This window comes from Cygnus olor, chromosome 15 (genome assembly GCF_009769625.2).
Source record: "Cygnus olor isolate bCygOlo1 chromosome 15, bCygOlo1.pri.v2, whole genome shotgun sequence".
Taxonomy (NCBI): domain Eukaryota; kingdom Metazoa; phylum Chordata; class Aves; order Anseriformes; family Anatidae; genus Cygnus; species Cygnus olor.
In genome coordinates, this window is record NC_049183.1 from 17044818 (window position 1) to 17065629 (window position 20812).

The 20812-nt window shown below is 57.3% G+C and overlaps 1 protein-coding gene and 1 long non-coding RNA gene across 3 annotated transcripts in view; both read left to right on the top strand.

Moving 5' to 3' along the window:
* CACNG3 (calcium voltage-gated channel auxiliary subunit gamma 3) overlaps positions 1-20126 on the top strand; it is a 29434-nt gene extending 9308 nt beyond the window's left edge. Inside the window, 5 exon segments of the mRNA XM_040574804.1 lie at positions 16053-16101; positions 16103-16134; positions 17647-17787; positions 18626-18896; positions 18898-20126. Of these exon segments, the coding sequence (XP_040430738.1) occupies positions 16053-16101; positions 16103-16134; positions 17647-17787; positions 18626-18896; positions 18898-19135 (731 nt within the window). The 3' untranslated portion in view covers positions 19136-20126.
* LOC121078528 lies at positions 1306-8546 on the top strand. 2 transcript variants are annotated; one of them, XR_005824625.1, is made up of 3 exons: positions 1306-2581; positions 2828-2946; positions 7839-8546. It is a non-coding gene; the product is annotated as an uncharacterized LOC121078528 (long non-coding RNA). The 2 variants fall into 2 exon arrangements; XR_005824624.1 differs by lacking the exon at positions 7839-8546 and adding an exon at positions 4018-5180.
* Positions 20127-20812: the final 686 nt, after the last annotated feature.

Sequence of the window (20812 nt, forward strand, 5' to 3'; positions counted from 1 at the left end):
ACCTGGCACTGTCGGGCTGCAGAGGATGCTCAGCTGTCACCACATCGGGTTACTGGGAGCCGCGTTGCTTGATCATACAGAGAACAGGGCCACACTGCGATGGCAAGGCAGGCAGGGAAAGGCAGAGAGCAGGCAAGGAAAGCGGCCATGAGCCGCAGGAGCAGGAGCAGCACCACACCAGTGGTCCTGCTGCCTCGCAGCGGGCTCTGGGTGTTGCTTTGTGCCACAAGGTTTGTGTTCCAAGGGCAGGGTTGGGCTGGGAGCAGGAGCCACGGCCCCCGGGGCAGGAGGGGGCAGCAGGCAGATCCCTGAGCTCCGGGAAGGTGAATGAGCAGCACAAGACATGACTCAGCCTGCGGAAAGCACTAACAAAAGGCAGCATTTGAGGGTGACATTTGGGCTCGTGCCTTGCAAATGCTCACTCTTCCAGTTTATTTGGTGATTTGGTAATTGTCCCATAATTGTACCTTTACTCTCAATTCGTGCCTGGAACTGTAAATGGAGGGGAAAGCAACTCCCAAAGAGGTTACCAACAAGTGACTACCCTTTTAAAGCGTTCCTGATTTTAACTTCTTAAAATCAGCATTGCCTTATGCTGCTGGGACCTTGGTCGTGCCGCTCGTGTCCTCCACACCCACCCCACAGGCCCCAGGCTGCCCGCTCCTTCCATCCCCACAGGGCTGCTCCTTGGTCAGGAGGGAGCCCGGAGCAGACCCCCCATGCCAGGCTGGCCGGTGTTCGCCCAGGTTTTGGCAGCTGTCAGTGCTCCCGTGCAGCAGCAGCAGCACATCACACCACGCCATCACACGAGCGATCGCAAGGGGCTGCGCAAGCAGCCGGGCAAGGTGGCTGCCCCTTCCTCACACAGAAGCCATTTCCCTGTCATCTTTGCGTGCTGTCCTCAGCCTGCAACAGCTCCAGCGTTGCCTTCGCAGCCAGTCGAGGCAGTGACTGCCACCAGGCTGTGCAGCATCCTTGCCAAGCCCTCCATTTGCCGGCAGCAGCACGCCGCTCGCTCGGCCTTATCGCAGCATGGCAGCCGTGCAGAGCTGGGAAAACGTGGATGGGGGCAGTACCCCGGGGCGTCCCCAGCAGCAGGACTCGCCTCTCGCCCCCACCAGCCTCAGGTGCTGCCGCGAGTCAGTGGGCTGAGGACAGGCTGGCCACCTCATGCAGCCTCCTTCAATCCACTCCTGGGGAGTTTCTTCTCATTCCTCAGCATGCTCCAGCCAAGGAAGAAAGTGTTTTATCTGCATTAGTCTTTGGCCTTCCCTCCAACAGGAAAAGCTGAAGAGTAATCCTGCCTTTAATAGGATAGGAAAATGGCAGTCCGAGGTGTGAGATCCCTTCGCCTGGGGGAGAGACAGGACGCGTATCTTCTGCCTCTGTCACCAAACAACTGAAGCACGCTCCAGTGAGGGCGTGGGGATGGCAATGAGACCTTAAGGGAGGTGGTGTGCATGCTCATCGCATTCATTTTCAATAATATCCACTCTGCACATCGCCCAGCCTGCCCCGATCCCCGTTGCTGCTGTGCTAAGCGCGTGCCCCGCAGCTCGGCCAGGAGGATGCGGTGGGAAGGTCCCCGCAGGGGCTGCCGCGAGAGGGGCTCTCCTGACTGAGCCCCAGCACCCGTGTAGACGCATGCCGTGTGGCTTCTGTGTTTGTCCCAGCTCTCTAACGGCTGAAGTGACAGACAGACGTGTCAGCGCCTCCGCCGGGAGCCGCGTTCTCGCAGCCGCAGCCTGTCGGCACCGAGCGGGAGCTCTGCTCCCCGGGGAGCGAACGGCGCGCTGGGGTGTGCAGCGGGTGGCACTCTGCCTGCTGAAACGTGCGGTGCCCACATCTGTCACCTGCTCTTGGTACGTCCGAGCTGGTGTCCGTCACCCTGCAGTTTGGTGCCAGTTCGGTGCTGGTAAAGCTGCAGCAGCCCGGCGCTCACATTGCGTGCTGCGTGCTGCACCGCGAGGGTCTCGGGAGCGGTCCTGTCTCTTAAGCAAGGGGGTTTCAGGATACATGAGAGCAGACACTCACTTAGAAATCATTTGCATTGTCAGTTTGGACAGATCTCATCCCCAGAATGAGCAACAAAACAGGAAAAGCAGAATGTCCCATTGGCATCTGGGAGCTTTGTGCCACGTTCTGGGTTTCATCTTAGCTAGCTCCTCTTGGGCTGTAGCAGCGCCTGGCTGTGTGTCGTTTCAGCTCCTCTCATGCAGAACTTATTTCCAGGGCCGTGGTGAGGGCCCTGACACCCCAGCACAGACGCTGGGGCTGGCCCCAAGCTGCACAGACTGCCCCAGCCCTGCAGCCCTGCCCTCGGGTGCAGCCCGGTGGCCTCCTCCAGCCCCAACCACCGCAGGTGCATCAGCAGGAGCGAGGGCAGGTGTGTGCCACGAGCATAAAGCAACACCCAAGCTGCTGAGCTGCAGCTGTGACAGACCCATTAAAAGTGCTGCCACAGGGTACTGCTCTCCCTGGAGGACGTGTGCCATGAGCTGAGTGAGGCTGGGGGCAAAGCCGTGCTCCCTGTGCGAGCCTGAGCCCAGGGCAGGGGAAGGGACCTGCGGGAGCAGCACAGGTGGGGGTGGCTGCATCGGTGGGGGGCACAGCCCTGCTGCGCTCGGAGCCAAAGGCAAAACATCTCCTAGCTTCAACAGCGGTAGGGTGGGCTCTGGTGCGTGAATTAAGGCAAAGTGGGAAGGAAATGGAAAGCACTGGCACCAGCTGTGGAGCTGTCTGCTTGCTTGTGCTTCTCAGGGTCTTTTACATTTTTTTCTTCTTCCCCCCCTCCTCAAATTTATATCGGGTTACTGCCTCTGAAAAGGGAAGAGCCGTGCGGGAGCTGGAATTGTTTCAAAGCCCTGCAGTTTCTCTAGCAAAATGCACTGTGCTTTGAGGTGGCTTTGAGGCGCTGGGGGAAGCTGAGGCCCGTTTGCAGTCGAGGTGAGTGCAGGAGCTGGGGGGGGCTCTGACTGCAGCGCTGGCCTGCATGTGGGTGGGCAGAGCAGGAGGCTGAGGCAGCAAAATCCTATGTGCAGGCAGGAGAGGGAGGTGATCACCCAGGGTGGCTCAGGAAAGGTGCTCGTGGTGCCCTGGTGCCCCTCGTGTAACAGGCAGAGCACCCCCTGCTCCTGCAGCCCTCCCTGTCCCCGCTCCCCGGGCACCAAGCATGCCGCTGCTTGCACAGCTCAGAGGAGCATTCCCAGTGGCAAAATATTCCAGAATGTGGTGGGCTGGAACAAGTGCTATTCAATGGAAAGTGCTCTGAATTTCGGGGAACTTGGTCGTGCACAGGAAGGTGCCTCTGTGGTTGTTTTTCCTTTCCCTGGCCCTGGGCGAAGGGACCAGCAGAGCCTCTGCTGCACTTCACGAGCATTCCTGTGCCAGCAGCTGAGCAGTGCAATGCCCCCTGAGCTCCCTGAAACAAATAGGTTTTGATGGATGCAGTCCCTTTTAGTGCATCAGCTGAAAACTTCAAATATTTATATTGTTAGGGAGATGTGACAAGAAGTATATTTAAAAAAAAGCAGGTGTTTGAGTGGCAATCCCATATTTGAAGTTCAAGTACTTAGCTTCAAATCAGCACTATAAGAGAAAGAAAAAAAGAAATTTAATATCATTTTTGCAAGGAAAACAACCTGCCAAGCCTCCTCCCAGGCTAAATGTGCTTTAAAGATTGACTGTGTGGCTGTAAAAACTATTGATGAACTGTAAACATGAAAAGATCGCCCTGCTCGTGGCCTGTCAAAAGCATTAGGTTGGAAATGCTCTGTGCTCCGCTCCAGCATGACTCACCGAGTCCTGAGCAAATGTGTTTATTTGTAAAGATCCTTATTTCAGAAATAGTGACCTTTTTAATGCCTCGTGCAGTGAGCTCAAAAATTCTAAATTGCCTTTTGGCATCTTCCTAGTCTCGCTGAAGCTCTGACAGCGCTTTCCATGGCGATTTACATATTTTTAGCCTTGATAGTCTGTACTGTGTGACTGCTTTGAAAACCGACTTACTTTTCACAGCCCTCAAAATGCAGTTGGGCATCAGTGGCATGGGGCTGGGACCAGAGCGTGCAGGAAGGCAGGTGGGGAGCCGCGGTCCTGCCTGCACTGGGAAGCACCAAAGCCTGGGGCCATGATCCCTGGCGAGCTGACTGCTTGCTCTCACCCTGAAAATTGCCTGTCTCTGGGCCCACCTTCCCCTCTTAAATCTTGTTGCGGTTTTGCTGCTGGGCAGAGACCTCTCTTGGACGGGGTGGGCTGTGCTGTGGGAACTGGGCTCTTTACGGTGCTCTGTCCCAGCTTTGTCCCAGCCTTCTGCCTCTCAGAAACCTCGCTGTTTAACGTCCGCCTCGAGCACACAGTGCTGTTAGCCACGTGTCCGAGCAGTCACTTCACCTTGAAATAGGGAAGAACCTTTTGGTGCTGTCACTCCATGCTGTGGCGGGTGGAAACACCAGCTCAGCTCTCCCACCTTCACCGGGCTGTCTCAGCTCTGGCTCCCTGCTCGCCTGTGTGTCCCCGGCGTCCCCCTTTGGTGGCACCAAGGCAAGTGGTTACCAGCGGCCTCGCTCACCCCATGCCTCGGCCCCGTGTTTGTGGTCCTTGTTTTGGGTGTCCTGTCATTGCTCACCATGTGTGATGACGGGAACAACATCCCATCCAGCGGAGGTCTGACTGCAGCGACCTCCAGGTACTGGGCTGGGGACCCCCAGGGGCTGGGGCAGGACCCCTGGCAGAGCTGATCCCCCCCCAGCACTGTGCAAGCCTCAGTGCTAATTGCTCGCTCGGCTCTTTTGGCGTCTCTGAGCGCTGGGATGTGACTGCTGCATATGAAATGTCGCACTTGTTATAACAGTTATTTAACGTTTCTCCGTCCTGTGACTAACGCTTCTGCCGTTTTTGTCTAGGAACAGGAGATAGCATTGCTCCTTTTTGTTGTTGTTGTTCATCCTAATGTATCAGGGAAAGATGTTTTGATGGTTTTTCTACTGTTTGTTTGTGTCCTTTATCAGCGCTCTACAATTCTGAGTTACTGATTTAAATTCAGAGTTATGAATATCTCCTTTCTTCTTTTTGTTGGGCATGTTTTTATTTTTACGGCTGTTTACATATTAACCAGGCAGCTTTTAAACTGGTGCAAACCCACATCTCCGTTATGAATTTGGGGGTAAAACGCTCATTCTCTATTCACAGCTGTGCTTTTATGTTTAAATCTATTCTCTGAACTGATTTGGCTTATAATTGTTTTCTGCTCTGTGAATTGGCCTTTAAAGCGCTGAGAATATATGTTAGTGCCTTGAACTTCACTCTGTTTGCCCATAAGAAGTGTAATCAAGCCACGATTCCTTGGACCTGAGCAGCAACTAGTTTTTAATTTTTTGATCCATTCCCCTTCAGCTGTCAACACAGTCTAAAATAGCGCTCCCTGTGTGAGATGCCATGCTTCAGAGCTATGAAATTGTCATTTATAGGTTTTTAGAAATTTAGAGGACATTTTAATACTGGCGAAGTGAAACCTCCAGCTTCCCATCATAATGCAGCTTTCTCTGCTACTTATTATAAATAGGTACTTAAGCAGCCTCTGGTATAATCTGTCCTCTGGTACAGCTCAGGGGGCTGAAGCAGACACCAGAGCACCACAGCTTGTTCCTTCTCTATATATTAATTCTGGTTAAACAAGTGGCCATTAATTCAGACAGGATCCTTTTTAGTTCTTTTTTTGATCCTTGTTTTTCCCACCTTGTCCTTTCTGAGTGGGTTTTTTCATTGATTTTTAGCATTCTGGTTGCACAGATCTCTCCATAGGGTTCAGAAATGCTACATGGGCCAACTGTACTCCAATAAATGAGCCAGTCCTGTCCCTTTGGTTTGTTATCCCAGCTTGCAGCCGTGATGTGCAGGCAATTAAAGGTCTGCCCTTTGCTTTCCCGACAAATTTTGCTCTCGCCACCTCGGTTTCATGCTGGAGGAGGATTTGTTTGTGCCCTGGTTCCTCCCTCCTGTTTTGCTGCTGGCTTCATGCCCTCTGCGGGGCTGGTCCTGGCTGGAGGGCGGGCGTGCAAATGCGAGCTGCTGTGTTCCACGCAGGCCCCAGGAGGATCCCCCTGAGACGTGGCACAGAGATGGAAGGTGCCCCCTGAAGGGCTGCTTTCTGAGGAGCTGGGCAGCAGTCCGACCAGGGGCAGGGTCTGGGCATAGTCCTGAGTCCTGCATGCAGCTCTGTAAGGGCCGTGATGGGGAGAAATGGCTGTGAACGTGGTGGAGCTGGGTTAGAGACGTGCAGCAATGAAGACCAAAAAGCATCGCAGTGAAAGACCAAGGGAGAGAAAACAGCATGATTTGGTGCGTGGAATTTGTGTCCAAATAAGAGCAGGAAAGGGCGTGAGTTTCCATAAGTTAAATGAGAGTCCATTAAGGCAGCATAAATGATTGTGAGGAGCGGGACGGGGCGTGGGGAAGCAGAGCCCAGCATTAAGAGGAGCTGCAGGGCTGTCTGGGAGCAGTGGATGGGTGCTGAGCCCAACCTTCTCGCTGGGCGGAGAGGCAGAAGCTCGATGAAGCATTGCAGTAACGGTGCCTGGTCCCATCTGCGGGGCTGATGGGGCTGCATGGCTTTTGGAGGTGGAAGCTGGGCCTCAAACCCTTGGCAGAGGCCAGAGGAGCGTGGGGCAGGCGGCAGAGCCGTGCTGGGCACCTTGGCTGCCAACAGCAACCCCCCAGCCTGGGGTTGGATGCGGCCAGACAAGAGGATGGCATGGTTAAAGGATGAGGATGGGGCCTGGGGTATGTGGCTGGCTCTGGTGGGGGGTCAGATGGGGCAGTTCCCTGCAGCGGCTGGGAAGGGGAAGGTGGGGGTAAGGGGGCTGAGATGAGCCCTCCTCCCCCGGGTCAGTGCAGAGATTCCCCCACTGCCGGGTGGAAATACCTTCCCCAGTCCTGTTTGTAGAAAGCATCATCCAGGAGTCTCCCGGGGCTGAGCTGCCCACCCCAGCTACCGACAGCCAAAGACCAGGCTGAAAGCTCATCGGTTAACCCGCCTGAACCTGATGTTTGTGAAGCAAATGAGGGCTGGATCCTGTCCTGATGGTCCGTGCCTGAGCCTCGGGCAGACCTAGCTCTGACTCCTGCCTGTCTCTTGCCATCAGTATCTCTGAGCTGGCAAACAAAAGATTATTTTTAAAAAAATCCTAGAGTTGTATTAATTTAAAAGGATAAACTCAATCAGCAAAGCTCATTACTTTCTAGCACATGGCTTATTTACACTGATTCTGGTTGCACCAGCCCTTACTTTGCTATCGTAGGAATGTCAATTACATTTCAAAATAAAAATCAATGTTTATTTGCTGTTAAAGACGAAACAAGAAATGGCTTCCTCAGGAGTGCTGGGAGCTCCCCCAGCCTGCTCTTGGTGCTGGTGCCCTGTGCCCCAGGGGCTGCCCCAGCTGCCACAGGGGTTTCATGCCCCTGGTCCCTATCTCGCCCCTGCCCTGCTGCGCTGACCTCTGCGGGAAAGCCCCCAGCCCCCAGCAGCTGCTTTCATCGCTGGGCATCTGCGGTCCTTGGCGAGCTTGGCTGATGGGAAGGAAGCCCAGGGGAGTGTGGGGGTGACCTGAAAGGCAGCTCCAGTGCGTTACCTGATTACTTTTATAATGAGAAAACCAAAGCTCAACCCTCGAAGAGTGCTAGAAATTACCCATCCTTTTCAAACTTTTTTTCCTCTATTATTCAGAATTGTTTTGCTTTTCTGAAGTGCCTTGTGTAGGTTGTAGCAACCCCACAGATTCCAGAATGGGAGATGATGAGTCACTGTCAAAATGTAGATTTTTTTTTTTCCCTTTTAGCAATGCTGAGGGAGTAAAGTCTGTGACATGCTGAGCGCTGGAGCATCCCTGGCTAAAACTGGCAGAAGTTCCCAGTCCACCCGTTGGAGCGAGAGCCTGGCCGTGCCCACAGCTGCCCCCGCGGGGATGCCTGGGCCCCCCCAGCTCCACCACAGAGCTCTGGGCTCACCCCTCAGCGGGGTCTGTGCCGGGAGAGCAGCGTCTCCAGCTGGCAGGGGTCTGGCAGGGGGCTCATGCAGTTTGTCCTCGGGGCGTTCCCTGAAGGGAGGGGGCTGCAGAGTCCTGCTACGGGTGGCCCAGAGGGGGCTGCAGCATGTGGCAGAGCAGTTCTGTGTACCCCCAGCCCCTGGGTGCCAGTGTGTGCCTCGCTGAGCTTCCCATGGCAGCGGGCACCAGGCCGGAGCATCCTACGGTCAGCCTTGGCCGGGGGGCGTGAGCCTGGGCACTGCTCCCTGCCCCTCGAGCCGTGGGTCGCCGCTGCCCAGGGATGGGTCCTGCTGCACTTCTGCTGCACATGTTCCAGCTCCTGTCTGAAGCGGCGTCAGCGCCCGGCCGACGCTGTAACCGCAAAGCCCGCCTCTGCCGCCTCCTTGCTGTTGCACTTGTTTAATTTGACTTGGGGTTTTTCCACTGTTTTTTTACCAGGAAAAAAAGTCCTTCAGAAAATGCATATCTGTGTAGGTGACTCTGCTGAGACACCAACCACCACCACAGAGAGGGGGAGAGGGTGTGAAAGAGACGGAGCCAGGTTCTGCGCCACCGCCCCGGTGGGGATCTGGCGCGGGGCCACCGCGGGGAGGTGCTGGGGGGGAAGCTGGTCCTGGGGGGAGCGGGTGTCCTGCTGCTGGGGCAGCAATCGGGGAACCCATCCCAACCCGCAAGGATCAGAGGGAGTTTTCCAACCATCACATGTGCTTCGTCTTAGTTTAACTTCTCGCCAGTGAAGTTTGTGCAAGCAGATGCGTTGTAAGGAGGTGACAGCCCGTGATCCGAGGGACCACGAAGCTGATCTCGTGGTGGGGGCAGGTTGCTCACCTGAGTCCCCAAGGCTACCGTGGCTCTGAGAGCAGAGCAAGCTCCAGCTGAGCAAACGCCTTCCCGAGGCAGCTGCATTCAGCAGCATCCTCGGATCAAGCAGCTCTTCCAGCTGGGTTGCCCTCACCCCTGGTTTGAGGAGCCCGTAACAGCCCCACTGCCTTCCCTTCCCCAAGCTGCTTGTGTTGCGTTTGAAACCCGTCTGTGCTGAAGAGGTACCGGTGAGGAGGTGAGCGCTGTGCTGGGCTTTGTTTCAGAGGAGCTGGGGGCGGCAGGCTGCCTGCAGGCACCGTTGCTCACATCCAGCTCTCGGGGAGAGGGGAGCAGCCCAGGGGTGCCCCCAGCCTTGGGGTGACTGGCACTGGAGCGAGGGCTGGGCAGAGCTCTGCTGTGCTGGGGCATTACCCTACGTGAGGGAGCAGCGGCCCTAACCTTGGTCTGTCCCCACCGCTTAAATCGGGAGCACTGGGCGGTTTGCAGGGAGCTGCTTTCGGGCAGATGGTGAGGGCTCAGCCTGGTCTGGCAGCAGCATGGTGCATTTGGGGGTTGAGAGCCCCTTGCCAGGACAGGAGCGGTGCCCTGCAGTAGCTGCTCGGTGCCACCGACCCGTGCCGTGGCAGCTTGTCCCTGCGGTGGTGGCCGGGTCCCACGCAGCCCTGAGCGCCTGAGGTTTGCAGCTCCACAGCAGGGACCTTGTGCAAACAGCCTCGGGATCCCTTGCAGAGCGTGAAGCTGGGGAAGGATAAAGATGAATTTCCTTCCAGCTCTCCAGGCATCTGGGAGGTGGGTGGAAGGTAAAAAAAGATGAGCCTTGAAGTTTTAATTCCTTAGAGATATTTAGGTACCTTGCTCTTATTACTCGAGGGAGCTGAGTGCCTGAGCTCATAACCCAGCACTTTGTAGCCGAGCTTTCACCTCTGTTTCTCCAGCGGATGTTAAATTTCAGAGAACTTTGGGCACAGTGGCCACACCACTTGCTCCATGCAGATTAGGCCTGATAAGTTGTCGTTGGGACAGCCGTTCCTGTAGACCATGACTCATGAGACAGCTTGCCTGAGCTTACCAGGACGTGCCAAGAGCCGAGATCTGAAATTTGACCTTGCAGGAGGGCTGAACTCTCAGATCGGGATGTCAGGAATTCTGCTGTCATTTAGGAAAGGTGTTAGCTCATCTCCTCAGGTCTTAGTTCCCACACTGAGGGAGCAGCAACAGCCAGAATAGTGCCTGAAAAGTGTTTCACTGGATGAGAAGTAATGAGATTTTTAGAACCAAAACTAGAGCCTTTTAGTCTTTTGGCTTTCCAGGTTGCGATCAATATTCTTGGCTGTATTTCCACCATCAGCATCGTGAAAATCATAGTTCTGTCGCAAACCCCTCCTTCCCCCTCCAATAACCCTCCCTGGGGGAAAGTGCTTTGAGGGGAAAAAGACCTGAGATAAAATCAATTAATTGCCTTTGCATTCTCTGATAAATGTAGTGCAGAGAGTAATACAAATGAACTAAAGCAGCAGCAACAAAAGCCTGCTGAAAGGAAACATTACCCCATAAGAGCAGCCTGCTCTGGGTGCCAGGCAGGTGTTGGTGGTGTGCAGGGGCAGCTCGGGGTGCTCCGACCTGATGGGGTGAGAGGGATGGAGGAATCCTGCAGAGGGTGAAAAGGAGCCCGGCAGGGGGGAAGGGGATGGATGCCTTTTCAAAGTGAGTGAATGCAAAATACGTTATTTGAGTTCATCTCCTCCAAATTAAACATTACCTAAAAGGCAGGGCTGTAGTGAGGCTGGAGTAAACAGGCAGATACACTCTGTGCAGCTGGTGATCCAGTTCTCATGTGAAGTGTCCTGCAAGGTTCCTCAACAGGAGAGGGCTTCCCTGCCCTGCCTGGGGACACGGGGGGCACCCTTGCAGCTGCCCACCCAAGGGTGCCCCTGGATTAAAGCAGTACCATTAAATCAAGACCGTGAACCGAAGCTCACTGGTGGTGCAGAACATGGACAAATGCTTCTTGCGGACTTCCAAGGGCTTTCTGTGAGGCTGAGCAGAGAGGGGAGGAGCAGACAACTTGAGGCAGGTGGCACTCGGTCAGCAGCAAGGCTGGGGATGCTCATGCTGCCCCAAGCCCCCAGAGGGTGCCCAAAGTGATGCATCCTCCCGGGCCCAGAGGAGCAGGAGGGCAGGACCTGCTCAGGTGTCCCCCACCCCGGCTGCTCCCCCAACTCCTGCAGCTGCCGCCCGCCCTGCACCACTCGTCCATCACTTCCACGGCTGGCTGGGCTCCTCCAGCACCACAGAGGGCAGGGAGCTGCTTTGTGCCCTCTTACACAGCAGAGGCTTCAAAACAGCCTGCACGGGAGTGCGGAGCTGAGCTGCTGAAGGACACGCTCCTGGGGCTGGCCTGGCCCAGCGCCATGGTGAACTCATCCGCAGAGGGCATGATTCATCCAGAGCTCGCCCTACTCAGTACATCTTGGACACTCAGTGCCAGCGTATTTTACTGCTGTTGGCTGCTGTTAGGCTTCCATGTGCCCAGCCCTGGGGGATGCTCCTTGCTGCCGCGGGGCTGTGCAGCCGGCGTCTGGCTGCTGCGGGGCTGTGCGCGGGTGGGGTGCAGGGGAGCAGCGAGCTGTGCGGCTGTGACTCCCTCCTGCCGGAGGGACTGAAGGAGAGCAAAGCAAGCCGGCAGCAGGGAGGGCAATTGTAATACCACAAAGGATTAGCTTGCTGGCTTTCACGGCTGGCTCTCCTCCAGCTGGCCTCAAACCTTTTTTCCCCAGGCTCCTCACCACTGCTGTTGGCTGGGCACTGTCCACATCTGTTGCACATCTGGGGGGCACAGAGCATGCACTCGCATGGGGAGAGTTGGGCTTGCTCACAGTCCTGTGTGATGGTTGTGCACCGTGGGGTTAGTGAGAAGGCAATGAGGATCTGGTTATTCGGAACGGAAAAATACAATGGGAGAAGCTGGCCAGTGCCAGAGCAGGCAAGCAGAGGCTCTGGAGCAGGGCCTGTGCAAGTCACAGTGAGAGGAGCCAGCTGCCAACAGCCCAGGCCCTGGGCAGGGAAGCGCAGCGATAAGGTAAGGTTGGCTAATCGGGATTCACACTGACAGGGAGAGGAAATTACCCAGATCCACCCACAGAGGCGGCTAAGCGGGAAGGGATAACCACAGCAGTGTTCTGCCTTCGCTCCAGTCTCTCCCAGCCAGCAGATGAATTAAAGCCCAGGTGGTGTGACTCACGCATGCGGAGCAGGGGTCACTTTGCCAGCACGGGCATCAAGCTGTGGAAAATGCCAGGCCAGCGGGCTGGGCTGAGCCCAGCACCCCAGAGCAGCCCTGCCCAGCAGCAGCTCGCCCGTTCCTCCTGCAGCGAGAGAGGAGCCCAGCCTCAGGGAACGTGGGTGGTGTCGGGGAGGCAGCTGTACCCGAGCAGCCCCTCGGGCAGCATCGCTGCGCTGGGTGCCATGCGCGGGGCCGGGGCTGAGCCTGACAGCAAGCCAGGAGAGCGTCCCGGTGAGTCCCAGGCTGTCCTGCCCCGGTGGCTCTGGCAGGGGCTGGAGGTGTCTGGGGTGGGTGCCCCAGCACTGCCCCCGACTGCAGCCCTGCCGAAGGAAAAGTGGGCAGGGGGCTCCGGAGGTCCGACAAAACCCAACCCTCTTCCTTTACCACCCGCGGTGCTCTCGTTAGTAGGGCTCCAGCTGTAAAACCGGGAGAAAGCCCCGAATTTTGAGTTGTCTCCAGGTGGGCTCAGGGCGCGTGGGAGCCCCGCGGTGCGAGCAGCCCCCTCCGGTCCCCCTACCCGGAGCCCCTCCTGCAGCCCCCGGCCGGGAGAGCGCTGGGGCTGCGGGGGCTCGCTGCGGTGGAAGCCCCGGCGGGTGTGCGTGTGCGGTGTGGGTGTGTTCTGTGTGCGTGTGCGGTGTGGGTGTGTGGTGTGCTTGGAGCCCGGGCATTTGTTTGGAGCTTGGGCGTTCTCTCCGCGCCAGGTGAGCGCGCGGTCGCCGTGGTAACGAGCATCGGTAACGAGCATCGGGAGCAAAGGACCCGAAATAAATGTCGGGGCGTGAAAGGGATGCGGCGGGGCCGGCCCGGGCTCCCTGCGGCCCTCGCTGCGTGCGAGCCCCGAGGCAGCGCCCGGGGGTGCGGGGGGAGCTGCCCTGACCCTCCTGGGAGGGGGGGCTCCCTTGGCCCGGGGGTGGGGCAGATTTTGGCAAACCTGCTGCGGGGCGAGGGGCTGGCTGGTGAGAGCATCGCGAGCCCCATGAGCACTGCCCCTAAACAAGCCTCTAGACGTGCAGGTTGCAGGCAGGAGCTGCTGTTCAGTCCTGCAGCTGAGCAAAGGCTCTGTTCCTCAGCTGGGAAAGTCATTTCTCAAAAAATATATTTTTATCTCTGTGGCAATCAAAGTGTTTCGGTGGGACAGGCAGCGCTGAAGCAGAGGCTGCACATCCCAGCTGGGAGCAGCAGACGTAGCTCCCCTGCACGTACTTTGCATCCCAGGCTGAGCAGCGTGACCCCTGCCATGGCATCCTGCAGCTGGGGGGCTGCATCCGAGACTTGGTCTCCAAACTCCTTTCCCACGTGTCATCAAGGGAAAGTTTTCTCTTGTTAATCAGATAATGAGTGCTGGCCACATGACCCTGCCAAGAAGGTTATTTCAGAGGGAAATGTCCCTGTCTTGCGAGCCAGTGCACTTGGAAGAGATCCTGTACCATCCTGCACGGGGCTTCCCTTGCTAAAGGGAGCTTTGCAACCACTGCAGGTCAGGGACAGCAAACTGGCACAGCACAGTGCAGGCGGTGGGCTTGGCTGGTGCCGAGACAGAGCAAGGACCTGCCCCAGCTGGGTGACAGCTGGGGAAGAAAGGGAGAGATCTGGGGGTAGCTTGGGGTGCCTGGGGCAGAGCCTGGCTGGCGGGTACGGGGAGAGGGTTGGAGAAGGTGAGTGGAAAGCCAGGAGCAGGGGAGGAGGAGGAGGAAGGCTGTGCCGAGGCTGCTGTCCTCACCGTGCCCGATGCCTCCCACCCGTTCGTGCCGCCCGTTCTCAGCCTCCCCAGCGCCTGCAGTTCCCAAAGCAACGGGAGCAGGCGCTTCTCCCTCCGAAGCCGTGTCTCTGCTTGGATGACAGCTTGCCACCTCCGGAGCTTCATCTCCAGGCTTTAATTGATGCCTGTCACGATGTTCAGCTCCCCCGAGCTGGTGCTGGAGAGCAGACTGACGGTGTGCTGCTGGGGGTGCCGTGCGGGATGGCTTCTCTCGCCCAGCGCCCTGTCCCCCAGCAGCACATCCCACGAGAGAGGGGACACAGGCAGCGTGGCCTGACTGCGTGGCCCGGCGCTGCTGTCGCATACAGCTGCTCCCATCAAGCCGCTGTGGGCTGGAAAAGCCATCACCAAAGGTGGACACAGCCCTTCTGAGAGGGATGGGGCACGGGAGAGGAGCAACGCATCATGCAATGGCTTGTGGCAAGTCAAAAGTAGGTGGCACACCAATACAAGCGGGGGACAAGTCCCCAGGACCTGCACCACTGCAGTGCGCGGGTGTGAGATGTTTGCTGGCAGGGCCACTGCTGCCATCTGTCCCGCACCAAGCTCTGTGTGAGTGTTGGCAGCTTTGTGGAAGAGCCATAACCCGAATGGGATGGCAAGAGGGATCCCTCCCACCTCAGCCTGCCCTGACACCTCGGGGAAGTCATGCTCTGTGCCTCTGTTTACCCATTTATAATGTCAAGGACAACATTTGTCAATGCTGCAGAGAAAGCACCATGCATACCCTTGCACTTGTTTGCTGCTTGCTCTGGAGAAGGCAGCTCTGAGAGTCCTGCAGACAGGAACCACCGCAGCTGCCCGGACCCTGGAGGCGCTGCGGTCCCACCCAGCCCCGTGTGCACCGAGCCCTGAGCTGTCCCCAGCAGCGCTCGGTGCCTTGGCGGGCTGCCACGGGGAGCAGGATCTCAGCATCCACAGGCGGGGAAGGGCTGCATCCATCAAAACAAATCCATAAGCGCAACTGGGCATAGCCAGATTTTTTTTTTGTTTTAATGCCTTTAATTTCCCTCTGACTGCACATCGGTAGCACACGGACTAGGCTGCTGGATGGATAAGCAGAAACAGTAAAGGAGAGCGACCATTCACAGCCGGTCTCTTCTCCAGGCTGCCCCACCAACACGTGTGACCTGTCAGGATCTGCCCTCTGTGGACACCCCTGTGCTGTCCCCATTCTCTTCCTGCAGCGTGACCAAGTCCCCAGTGCATCACCTGGCTGAGCCAGGCTCGTCCTTGGCTTTCTCCTTTCATGGCACAACTGCACCACTTTGGCACAGGAGAGAGCCGAGCCCTAAAGCACAGCGAAGAGAAAGCCAAAGCAAACAGGCATTCAAAGGCAAAATGCTTTTGTTTTGCTTCAGAGCCAGGAGGGGGGAAAATCAGGAAAAAAAAAAAAAGCCTTTTTTTCCCAAATGCTAAGTGGGAGGCCATCAGATGCCAGAGCATCTGTCTCCTTCCCCAGGGCTTCCAGGCAGCGCTGCCGGTGCCCACCACGGCGGGGCTGCGCTCGGCCCCCGCTCTGGGTTTCGGGTGCGGGAGGAGGGGGGCAGCAGGCGTGGGGTGTGGGGCCGTGCCGTGGGGCGGGTGGCTCAGCCTTGGCACTCGCCTGTGATGCTGGTGCTTACCCATGGCGTGCGTGTGTGTACAGGCGTGTGCCTGCAGTGCAGGGGCTGCGTGAAGCGGGCTGGAACTAGGTAAGGCCAGGTCTCCTCGGTGACTCTGCCTTCTCCAGCATCTGCTGTGGTTGCCAGCATCCCAGGCACAAAGCAGAGCTGAGAAGCAGCAAGGAATAGAAAACAGGCGAGAAACCTGTTGTAGTAATTAGATGAAGTTGTCCATGCCTCCAAAATCACATCTCCAGAGTCAATCTGTGCCCCAGTGTTGCTGGGCACAGAGGGGCAGGCAGCCGGTGCTGGTGGGTGCTGCTGGTGAGGGGTCGTGCTGCCCTTCGCTGCAGGCTGCTCCTGCACACCACCTGCCAGCAGCACTGGCTCTGCAGGGAGGATTGCAGCAGGAGGGCAACACCGAGGCTCACGGGTACCCCCAGGGAGGGGGGGCTGTGGCTGGGGTCACTGGGCAGCCCCGTGCAGCGCTGCCCCCAGCACAGAAGGATCTGAAGGCTTCCTGGCTTGTGTCTCCTCAGGAACCTTCCGAGGAGTGTGCAAGAAAATCGACCACTTCCCCGAGGACGGGATACGAGCAGGACACGGCCGAGTATCTCCTCCGTGAGTCCACTTCTGCGCGCTGCCCCCGAGCCCCGTCCCCAGCAGCCCCCCAGCAGCCCCCAGCTGGCAGGAGGCCGAGGGCTGGCAGCCCCGGCTCCCCCCACGGCGGCACCCACCCGAGCACACACAAAGGGACACGGGCACTGCCCAGCCTGCCAGCAAACACGGTGACAGGCTGAAAGGTCTGCACGGCAGAAGGGCGCCTTTAACACCTACGTTTCCAAGGAAGTAGGAATGAGGCAGGGTGCAGGCAGCAGCCTCGGAGGCACTGACGTCTCCGGGCTGCCTCAGCTGCTGACACCCGGGGGAAGGGACCCCGGCACCCCCTGCCCCTCGTGCCGGGGCTGCTGCTGGTCCAGGTGCTGCGCTGAGCTCCCCGTCTTGTAGTGCTCTGCGGGGAGCCATCGGCTCTGCTCACCTGGCTAGGAGGGGAATGTGCCGAATTGGTTTGCAATTTTAGGAGCTGAGCATTTAAGATCTCCTCCCACCCCCTCCCACAGTTAAAACAAAAAGTCTATTTTAAAGCCCCCAGAATGGCATTTTAATGGGGCTTCTGTATCTCTGTGCTTTTAATAAGGGCCCTAAGAGGGGATGAGCCCAAACCAAGGCACGGTGTATTTTAGGTGCCTTTTCTTTAGCAGCAGGTAGTGATTTGCTGTATTAATTATTCGTTGCAGTCAGTTTGGAAGCTGAACTTCTGATAGGGCAAGTAGGAAAGACCCTTCCCTGCATAGCTCTGGTAAGTGACCCCGAGCGTGCAGACAGGCCCTGCCCGAGCTAATCCTGCTGATTTAGGGATGGAGCCTGGCCTGGGGCTACAGCACCAGCCCTGCTGGGCTTTGGGTCTTGGGCTTTTTGTTCATTTAGATAATGTTCCTCCCCTACGTCAAACAATTTTAATAAGTAAGTAAATGCAGCTGCGGTGGTTTGGGGACCCAGGTGACAGGTTCCTGACCCCTGCGGCTGGCAGTACAGTGCCTGTGGCTTCATTGGCAGCCCCTTGAGATCTGGGAGGTTTTCTGACATCCTGAGGATCCAGTCTTATCCACAGCCAAAACCCAGAGGTGCCGTGCTTTGTAATGAGGAGGGAAATTGCTAGTGCTAGCTGCATGACAAGGCTCAAGAGGTAATTCCTTGAAATAGTGTAGGAGAAAAAAAAGAAAGAAAGAAAAAAAAAATCATTGTTTTAAAGGTTTTGTGCCTGGAGGCCTGAATCACAGGTCTTGCGTGGTTATGCAGGACTCCAGAGCAGCTCAGGAGAAAGGAGCAGAGGACACCCAAGGGGAGCGGTGCTGGGCTGCTCCCAGAATCGCATCTGTGAGGCCTGCGAGGGCTGGCTCGTCGGGCTGGGACCCGGCCTGTGGCTGCCAGCCCCCCGCGGGGCAAGCTGGGCTGTGTGCCGCAGAGCCCGGGGGTCCCTCCCCAGCAGGGTCCCCAAATCCAACCCGGCCCAGGACTGCCATTGGGCTGGGGGTGCCAGCCCCTGACCGTGCCCCCATCCTCACCCCGCAGGTGCGGTGAGAGCCTCCAGCATCTTCCCCATCCTCAGCGTGGGTCTGCTCTTCTTCGGCGGCCTGTGCGTGGCGGCCAGCGAGTTCTACAAGAGCAAACACAACGTCATCCTCAGCGCCGGCATCTTCTTTGTCTCAGCAGGTAGGAGCTGCCCCGCGGGGCAGGAGCGGGGGCTCTCCGGGTGTGCTGCAGGTGTGCACGTGGGGACCTGGGGGGGGACAAGGGGAGCTGGTGGCAGGCTGGGGGTCCTCCCAGGCACAGGGGGACTCAGCCTTGTGAGCGGTCCCATCCTGGGTGAAAAGTCCTCAGGGACAGTGAGGAAAACCCACAGCGGTCCTTGGCCAAGGGGCCACCGTGCCAGAAAGTCCTTTAAATCCCACAGGGTGTCACTGGGAGACCCCAGCATGGGTCAGGTTTTGGGGGGATCTGCCCTCAGCCACCACGGAGCACCCGGCCCTGGGCAGCAGGTGGAGGGGCTGCCGCAGTCCTACAGGAAAAACAACTCTGCCTTGAGAGGCTGTCCCTTCAGGACTGCTCATTTCTCTGTGCACTGTTCCCCAACGCTTCCACTGATAATTTTATGACAATGTCTTTGTCTCAAGGAACTGCTCTATTTTGTGTTTTTCTTCTCCCACAAAGAGACAAATTACTCTCCCTCCTTCGGCTGGCAGGAGCCGCTGATGCAGATGAGAAAACAACAGAAAGACATAATCGATTCATTAAGTAAATACAGGAATGCATCAGCCGCTCCTCAGCCTTACGACACAGCCCCACGGCTCTGCTGGCAGTGCAAAAATTGCCCAAATCCCAAACAAAGTCTCCAGGCTCTGCCAGAACTTAAGAGACGGAGCCGCTTTGCTTCCTGGAGCTCTCAGCTCTGACAAAATGGGGCTGGCACCCCTTGGGGCACGGGGACACTCCCGTCCCCCCCATCCCCTCCTGCTGCTGGAGCAAGCGCCTCTCCCTCTCCTCCCCAAAGGTCTCAGTAACATCATCGGGATCATCGTCTACATCTCGGCAAACGCTGGGGACCCAGGGCAGAGCGACTCCAAGAAGAGCTACTCCTACGGCTGGTCCTTCTACTTCGGCGCGCTGTCCTTCATCATCGCCGAGATGGTGGGGGTGATCGCCGTGCACATGTACATCGAGAAGCACCGCCAGATCCGTGCCAAGTCGCACTCGGAGCTGCTGAAGAGGTCGGCCTTCACCCGCCTCCCCACCTACCGGTACCGCTTCCGCCGGCGGTCCAGCTCGCTCCACCGAGCCGCGGTCCCGGGACATGTCGCCCGTCAGCAAGGGCTTCGGCACCATCCCCTCCACCGACATCTCCATGTTCACCCTCTCCAGGGATCCCTCCAAGGTCACCATGGGGACGCTGCTCAACTCCGAGCGGGACCACGGTTTTTTACAGGTCCATAACTCCATCCCCAAAGAGTTCAAGGAGTCTTTGCACAACAACCCGGCCAACAGACGAACCACGCCGGTCTGAGCGGGGCCCCGCCGCCGGGCAGCGTGCAGAGGCGCTTTGTCAGGCTGCATGACATGATCCTCGTGACGGTGTAACCCGTGAAACCCCGTTTTTAAGGACAACCCCAGCAGGCTCCCCGTGCCCCTGCCCCGGAGGGGATGGGTTTCTCTCTCGAGGCCACCCGCCCGGCTGCCCCGCGGCCAGGCTGGGACTGCCGCCCGCCCCCGGCACCGAGGGCACCGCGCTGCACCGCGTCCCCGGCCATGGCGCCCCTGAAGACTGGCTGGGGGCTTCCCAAAGTCACCATCGTTAATGTTGATAATAACCGCAGTGTTACCTTAGCTGTATGTCCCCATGGAAATGCTGGCGACAGCACTGTCTGTGAGAATCCCCATCCGGTAGTTACATTTAAGCGAAACTGCCTGGAAGTCCGGAGTGTGAAGCACTCAGTGGGTAACGTAACGATGCTCGTGTTCCTGAAACCATGTCCCCTGTTGTGATGGATGGAGTGCTCGAGCTGGGTTTCTTTATGGCGTTTCGTGCATGCATTAAATAGCTTGGAATTCAATTTTGTCATGTCGGGTTGGAAAAAACATCCTTTGCAATTTTCTGTGGTCTTGAAAGGGCTTCTTTCTTTCCTTCCTTCCGTCTTTCTTTCTTTCTTTCTTCTTTCTTTCTTTCTTTCCTCCCTCCTTTTGGTGCATTCTGACCATGAAAGGACTCAGGAGCAGAATTCCTCCAATGACTGGTAGCAATTAGCCAGCATTTAATTAATCTCTAATGTTGCAAGAAAATGAAATAATTCCCTAAAATTAATACACGCGCAGCCACAGAATACCCTCTGGGCGAATCAAGAGGCAACGCTTGACCCGGTGGTACTTCGGGAGAAGCTGAGTTTGTGGCTGGGCCTCCGGCTATGGTTTGTATGCTGTTGGTGTATGATTCTATAATGAACATGACCAGAAGATTAACGAGAAAAATAACAATAAAATTGTCCAAGTTTGGCAAGCAAGTTACTTGACTGAATAGGCCACGTGTGCTGCCCCTGCTGTGAGCACCAGGAAAACCGTGCACCGTGCCTCGTGGGCGTTTCTTCCCATGGCTGCGTGGAGGGGCTGAGATGGGGAGGGGGAGATGCTCGGTGTCCCTCCATACCGGACGTTTTGGGCACAAGCAGCGGCGGGGAGAGCACCTCTCCCACCCCACCGGGGCTGTGGCGTGGCCCCGCGGGGAGCCACCAGCACGGGCAGGGGGAGGGCACAGGGCTGGCACCGTGCGTGTGGCCGCGGGTCTGTCCAGAGCAGAGCTCAGCTGCAGGAAGCAGTGCCTGAGTGGCAGATCTTAGCATGACGTGTCACTTAATTGAGGTCTTATTTAGCTGTCTGACAAAACCGACGGACTTCTGGGGGGTTCGTTAGGTGACCGCAGGTGCTGGGGGCCAGATGAGCCCCGTTTGCTCTGCGAAATGGAAGCACCGGGCGCCGCTCCGCGCTCCTGGCAGCCAGCAGCCCTGTGGCGTGGCCACACGTGGCTTGGGGCTGCATGAGGGTGCCTTGGCTTCGTCAGGGCTTATTTGCTACTATTGCAAGGGGGTGGTGGCAAGGAGCCCTATTCAGATGCTAATTAGGCCTCTTAATTGCCACAGTCGCTGATTGCATGTATTAAAAACAGCCGAGGAAGTGTAGCATTCTGATCCTA